The sequence below is a fragment of the Vombatus ursinus genome, unplaced genomic scaffold (assembly GCF_900497805.2).
Source record: "Vombatus ursinus unplaced genomic scaffold, bare-nosed wombat genome assembly UNPS02015255.1, whole genome shotgun sequence".
Lineage (NCBI taxonomy): Eukaryota > Metazoa > Chordata > Mammalia > Diprotodontia > Vombatidae > Vombatus > Vombatus ursinus.
In genome coordinates, this window is record NW_020955033.1 from 34199045 (window position 1) to 34206485 (window position 7441).

The window sequence follows — 7441 nt, forward strand, 5'->3', positions numbered from 1 at the left end:
TCTCTCTCTCTCTCTCTCTCTCTCTCTCTCTCTCTCTCTCTCTCTCTGGGTATGTATGTGTGTCTCTCTGTCTCTCCGTCACACACACACACACACACACACACACACACACTCACACACACACACACACACAAAGAGAGGTCAGAACCTAGATATACCATCTTTAGATACTTTCCCACTTCTAACCTTAAAGGTTTGCAGACAAAAAAGGGGAGTACCCATATGTAGAAACAAACCCACAACCAAACAAAAAAACTCCTGCCCTACCCCATTCCCTCTTTCAGAAATATTAAGAAAGCATTTAAAAATAATTTTAGTCTTAAACCTTTGAACAAATCTGGAAGTAAAGCCTTATCAGTGTTTATCCATTCTTAAACAATACCCTGTTCCTCTCTCTCTGATCAGACCAGGAAGGACTACTTCCACAAAGTAATTAGAGAAGGTGGCCCAGACATGGTGCCCCAGATAGATATACCTAAGGGTAGTAAGCAGCCTCTTTCCTGAAATGCTGAAGGAATTACATAGAGTAATGATTCACTTAAAAAGTAGAAGTTTCTTTGATTACTTCTACTTGATGGAAGTCAAGATGGGATCAATCAAACAGAAAGAAGAAGCCTTATAGGTAGTGATCAAAGAGCGATGGCATGATTTTAAGAAAATGGTTGTCCAAGGGTATGCCAAAAGTTGTGTGACTATTATGCTATTTGATGAAACAAACTGTTAACTGAACAGTTAACAGTTTTATCCTGAACTCTAGTTGTTTCATCATGTTCTGAAATTTTCCTCATTCAAGAATTCTATAAAAATATGACTTCAAAAAGACTTGTGTTAGAGACACATCTGAGGGTATGAGGGTACTGTCAGCTCTGTAAGAAGACAAATGATTAAATTTAGAATAATCACAAATTAATAAAACGTTTCTTGCAAAGTTGTGTCTACAAAAGAGAGTACAAAATTTTCTTTTGCAAACAGAAGTCACCTAGAAGGAATAGTCTAATAACTCAAAAGCGGGACCAGTTAACAACAGTAGCATGAAACTGTATTTGTTTCAATTGGGCTATATATTTTTAAAGTTTTTTTTAAGAGTATTACACATTGTACAACTAAGTCATGATATTCTGTGTGATGGCTTGAATAATTTTCATCTCAAGCTTGGTCATTTGTAACAATGATGTAAAGTGGATTATGGTGAGTACAGGGGAAGAGAAATGGGAAAAGACCTAAACCCAAATCTGTGAGTAATCTCTCTGATTTTTGCCCTTAGGGAGCATTTGGGTACAACTACCATAAAGTCCTCTTCTAATGTCTTATTGTGGCATGGAGGCATTCCTGGTTTCTGTAAGGTTACGCCAGCAGTACAAAAGCTCTAGCTTTTGTCTAGCTATGGAAACCAACTATACAAGGATGTATGTTGGTCATTTAAGGATATTTTGGAGGCTCATCAACAAAGCAATTAATTTTGTGGCTACTGCAACTCTATAAAATCATCTCTTTTCCTAATTCATAGATACACTGGGATCTACAGTGGGGGAATAATAGTAATGCTACATTTATGTATCACTTTAAGATTTGCAAAGTGCTTTACACATACATCTCATTTGCTTATCTCATTTGAAGAAGTACTCACAAGAACAAAAATCACAGAATCATAAAGTGGCAACCTAAGAGCCAGCCAACAGCAGAAAAAAAAGAAAGAACTTGGCTAGATGGAAGATCCCACTTCATCAAAAGTACAACAGGAATTTAACAACGGGATGGGGAGCATTACAGATAGGAGTACTAAAGCAACACTTAATCATGAACCTTGAAGCCTGCACAGGAAAGAGTAGATAACAAGAGAGAACATTTCATGTAGAATAAATAGCTGGAGCAATGGAATAGAGGCAGAAATGAACATCTATTTCCAGGGCTCACATTGAGGTATCATTGAAAATAAGGGGAGATGGGTATGGTAGTATCAGAGTGGTGACATGGAACCATTAGAGGCTCTAAACTAGATGTCTGTCGTTTTGAAATGGGAGTTTTTAGCAAGATTAGCACAGCAGCTTTATGCAAGATGGATCAAAATGAAAAAGAATGGGAGAATGCCTTTGCACTGGCACAATCATTTGAAAGAAAAGGAATTGTGTGCAAAGGATCCTATAGAAAGCCAATCATTTTTCTATTTTAAAAAAGAGAGAAACAAACTGTTAAGTTGAAGCATCTTTAACATTTACTATTGTTTTAGAGAATTTCCTGAACTGTTGGCAGGAAACATGGAGTAACAAAAATGCAGGAAATACTTTAGAAAGTGAAAATGTCACTTCCCATCAGTACTCATCGATTAAGTTTGACATGTCCACCAGTAATACATAAACAAAAGGATCTGGTGCAAGAATTTAAGTAATATTACCTGCTGGAACAGCAGGTCAGACTTCAACAATAATTTAAAAAGTGAAGTGATTCAGAACTTCAAACATTTTTTTCCCCCAAAAAAGAAGATGGAGATGCAAGAGGAGGAAAGAAACTCATATGAAAGAAACCTTGTGTGTTTTTAGTTCTCTTCCACCCCTTGGATGCTTTCTGGATTAACTCTTGGAGATAGAGGAATGCTTACCTTGACAAGAATGTTATCTAGTAGACAGATTGGAAATCTCACTGACCCTATTGTATGTCCCCAGGCTCCAAACAAAGGGCCAGGTCAAAACTCATCTAAAGAAAGATCTCCAGACCCAGCTTTTATCAAAACAAAGAGCAGATTTGAAGGCTTTAGTGCCTTTAAATGGTTACCTAGAGACTATCACTTTCCATACAAATAAGATACAAATTAGATGAACCCAAATGCACCAAGGAATTTTCTGTAGAAATAATTCCCAGCCAGATCTGTTCCAACAGAACCCAAATATATGAATTTAAATGAATTACCTTTCACTTCATTTTTGTCTTCCTTATTACATATTACATTTTTTTCAAATATGTGTATTTACTAGGCTGTCTTCAGATGACTATTATATTAAACAAGAAATAATGAATATTTACAAGCATAAAAGTAATTTGCACAAGTCCCTTATGAGAGCATATTAGAATAAAGGACATGTGTTTACAGATTACCTAATTCATTCAACAACATCTCTAGGCAATGCAGATAAAGCTGAGTGGGCTAAATAAAGAATCAAACATAAATGAATGTAATCATCTGTCCCCACTTAACTTCTATACTCTAGGGTGTTCATTATCCCTTTGATTTATCAAATACATCTAGAGTATTTTAAGTATCCTGTGGCCCAAGAGTCAAACAAACTTGGTTGGTGAATTTTTTTTTTAAAGGCACTGACCTATCCTGTTACAAATTAATTTCCAACTCTGACCTTTTTCTATTTTATATAAAAGGGATGTTCCTGTAAATTTCATCTTGCTCTAAAATTATAGCATCTGACATATTGAGTTGTTTTGAGGATCAAATGAAACAATGTGTACAGAGCAAAGCCAGCTATTATTATTATTGCAGAACTTGTAGGAAGACATAGATATTACAAAATCAAACAACGACTTGTTGTTCCCCATTTCAAAGGAATTAGGAAAACAGCATTAGAAAACTGAAACATCAGAGGCCAAGACCTGCCTCATTCAAACAGATAAGCAAGACAATTTAACATCTTTAAAAGTACAAATACTGAGTATGATATTACTATCCCATTCAAATAAATGGGAAGTGCTTAAAGGGGGAATCACAAGTTTGGACAGCATAAGGTCATCTTGCAATATGAGGGATGGTTCTATATAATGGAGATAGGATGTTGAGTTACTTCAATGAAGAATCAGAAAGGATTCTCAAGATAGGCAGATGGTTTAATCTGGAAGAAGACATTCTTAAGTACAGTCATAGAAATCCCCTATTTATGCCTAGAGTTTTGAAGATAGATTCCAAGGATATAACATATGATAAAGATGGCTAATGATCAGCATTGAATATTGAGGATAAACAAATGGTAGCAGCATTATTAGGTTGGTTTCAACTGTACTATAAGCATTTTACGATATGCTTCCTAATTCAACTCAACACTAAAAGTGGCAAATGATCTTCTGTTAGAAAATATTTCATGCCTTACTATATTTAAATTCTCAAACATGCAACATTAAGTTGTTATAGATGTAGCCTTTGCATTTAATATCTGGAAAAGAGGAAAAGAAAAGAGGAAGAGGTAAAAGTCTGGAATATGAACTGTGATGTTACTATAAGACATTCTTGTTTCCAGCTGCTAAGATAACTATTTTCTATGGGCATTTACTTAGGGAGTAAAGTTACAGAAAAGGGAAAAAAAAAGTGTATCTTTTCACAATAAAGCAAAGCACACATCTTTCATGTTTATCACATTTTAATATCATTTAAATTACTAAAATTGCAATGGTCTTTTAGTGCTCACACAACCAGAATTTAAAGACTTTCTTTGGATATCTGCAAATCTGTCTTGCCTTGTACTCATACTCTAGAAGGAAAAAAATGGTTGTGACATAGAATAGCTAACAACCTAACCTTTGAATTGACTTGAATCTACTTTAATGATTGCCATGATTGTGGGTATAATACTGTTTTTTATTAGAAAGGTAAGTCCCTCTTAGTATTTAATCAGATACACTTCATACACTCATTCACAATTATAGTGGGAATGAAATAATATACCATAGTTACAAGTTTCCTTTTGGTAGATTACCCAAAGAAAGAGTAGAAACTAGCAATCCCCATATTGTTACACAATGATCACTTTGAAAGATTGGATTGTATGTGGAGATAAGTAAACCAAGTAAAAATGTGTATGAGCAGTAGTTTAAAAGTCATCTTTTCTATCTGTATATTTTTCATCTGTATATTTTACTAACTACGGATAAGATACTAGAATTTAAATACTGACCGGCATGCTTAGTAAAGGATGTAGAAATGAAAGTAGACCTGGGACAGGATTGGCAAATATGCCAAATATGATGTGATAGCACCGTTAGTCAGAGATCCAAAAGCTGCTATTCATTCTTCTATCTCTACCAGATCTCAGAAATCAGGGAAGCTCCAAGCTTTCACAAGTTATACACTGGTAAATTGGTGGGAGTTGGGGTAGAGTCGATGCATGTATATCATTGTGTACACCAGAAACGGTTACAGGTTGTTTGTGTGGGGTTTTTAAAAACTCATCTTTTTGCACACATTATTATGGAAGTACTGACACCTGGAAATTACAGGTCTTCAAAAGACTAAACATTTATTTTCCTAGTGACTATAGTCAGCCCATTAAGCGATTTCTACTTAATTGCTACTAGGCAATGAGGCTAGTTCCAAGGTCCCAAAGTGAGATGAACATTATTGCTGTTAAATACTGACATCCCTTGCTCTGGTATATGAAATTAAATGTAACAGAAACAATACAATATAGTCTCAGTCCGTGCCTGTTGGAATTAGCTAAATACAATGAATTCTCCTCCTCTATTCGACTTTATTAGGTTTTCCAAAGGAATTTGTGTTTGCGGAGAAAGTCCAATTGTATATGTTGTTGACCATCCATTTATTTATTTATTCAACAAATATTTACTACAGCGAGGCGCTGTGCCTGATACTTTACCCAATAGTGCGCCCGGGCAACGAAAAACTATTGATTTAAGGAAGATGGGGCAGAATGGCCTCTATCAGGATGGGTAGAACACTACAGATAAACACTACAGGGTTGTGCAGTTCTTGGACAGCCTTGCAACCACGAGGCATCCTGTCTGAGAGTCAAGGAATTCACAGCCCAGATTCCTCGTTCCCCAGAGTGACCACTCTCTCTCGCGCGCGTCCTTCTCAACGCACTCGGGGGGAAAAGCCGGTTTGGCCACTTCCAGGGCTGCACAAAGAGCAAAGGGGAGCATCTGTTCGCTCGTTCGCCATCTGCCTAGGGCAGTGCTAGCCGGATTCTCCTCTAGATAACAAGCTCAGGGGCAGCAGATTCCGCGGACTTCCTCCGCTCCATCCATTCATCTAGCCAGAGGAGAGACGCAAACCGGGCAGCAGAGGACAGAGCACTTCCCGGGCTGCCAAGCTGAGTGAAACCCTTCAGAGCTGAAGGCGGGAGAGGGAAAGAGGGGAGAGGGTACATGGTTTGACTTCCTGAAGCCAGACAATGAGAAGCTTGCAGGAGAATTCCTGCCCCATTCATTCCCCCGCGCAGAGGCGGGGGCGGGGGGCAGCATTACCCGAGGGTTAGCAACCAAGCCCACCCCCACCTTCAACCCAACAATTACACAACAAAAACCTTCCAAGCAGAATCCCTGGGAACTGTAAAGTCGGCGGATGCCAACTGAGATGTCTTCCCCCTTTTTTTTAATCTCCCCTTCCCTCTGCACCTCCCCCCTTCAGCAGTCACACGCCCGCCACCTCACCCCACCCTACTCCTACCCAAGGAAAATAAATAACATTGCTTCCAACGCTCCCCGTAGACGTCTCCAGTCCATCAAAAGAAAGTCGGTCTAACTCTAAAGTTGGACAGTGCAAAACTTCTCTAAGAAATCTCCAAGCAAGGAACGTGGGCTCCGGGAAAGGTGGCTGCAGCCAGCCCCCAGAGAACAGGCGTTAGCAGACCTTCCCGCTCCCAATCCCAACTGCCCAGGAGCCAGAAGATCCTTTTGGGGCTTCCTTTTTAGATATCGGTGGGATTCCCCTTATGCAACCTAGAGCTTACTAGCCCAGGATCATCAGCTATCCCAAGAGAATTGCTTTTCCAACCGTACTCTCTTTAGCCTTGCAGCCGGCGAAGTCAAAGACCTGAGCCGTACGTATTCTGCAAGACGGACAGACCTCTTCAAGCTCCCGCCAGCCCAGACCTCTTCAAGCTCCCGCCTGCCTCCTCCCCGGAGCAGCCCCCTGGGGTAGGGACGATAGCGGGGGGCAGTGGCTTCTCCAGGCTCACCTCTCTGCTGGCACTGCCCGGCGGTCCACAGCAGCAGCGCTGCAGCAATCAGTCTCCGGCCGCAGCAGCGGAGCATTTTCCCCCTACTTCCAGCAGCAAAACAGCCACCAGAGCTTCTCCCGGGAAGAAAAGCTACCGCTTCTACTTTGCTGGAGTGCGAAACTCTTCTGGCTTTCCCACTCCTCAGAGCCCGGAAAACCCCTCCCTCCTCCGTCCCCACCCCCTCCTTATCAGGGCCCAGTCCCCTCCTCTTGCTTCAGAGAATGGCTCTTAACCATCCTACCCTTCAGTCTCCCAGACACTTAGAGGCCGAAGTTTGCCATCGGCCCCTCTCCCCCCAGAGCCTGTTCATTTGGGACTTCAATTTTATTTGCCTTCCTTGTGCTGGATTTCTGAGGACAGCCCAGCAGACGTACTGAGCATCTTCTTAGCTTTCATGGAACCGCAGCCTCCAGCCAGTGTTTGTAGGCTTTCAGTTTGGGTCTTACTAGCCCAGGTATGAGACTGCTGGAAAACTTCCCCCACCCTTC

At 40.2% G+C, this 7441-nt stretch overlaps 1 protein-coding gene across 1 annotated transcript in view; it reads right to left on the minus strand.

The window, feature by feature from the left end:
- The window catches only part of LOC114031685 (laminin subunit alpha-1-like), a 195071-nt gene extending 188045 nt beyond the window's left edge, over positions 1 to 7026 (minus strand). Inside the window, exon 1 of the mRNA XM_027846837.1 lies at positions 6912 to 7026. Coding sequence (XP_027702638.1) covers positions 6912 to 6987 — 76 coding nt within the window. The 5' untranslated portion in view covers positions 6988 to 7026. The remainder of the gene's footprint in view (positions 1 to 6911) is intronic.
- Positions 7027 to 7441: the final 415 nt, after the last annotated feature.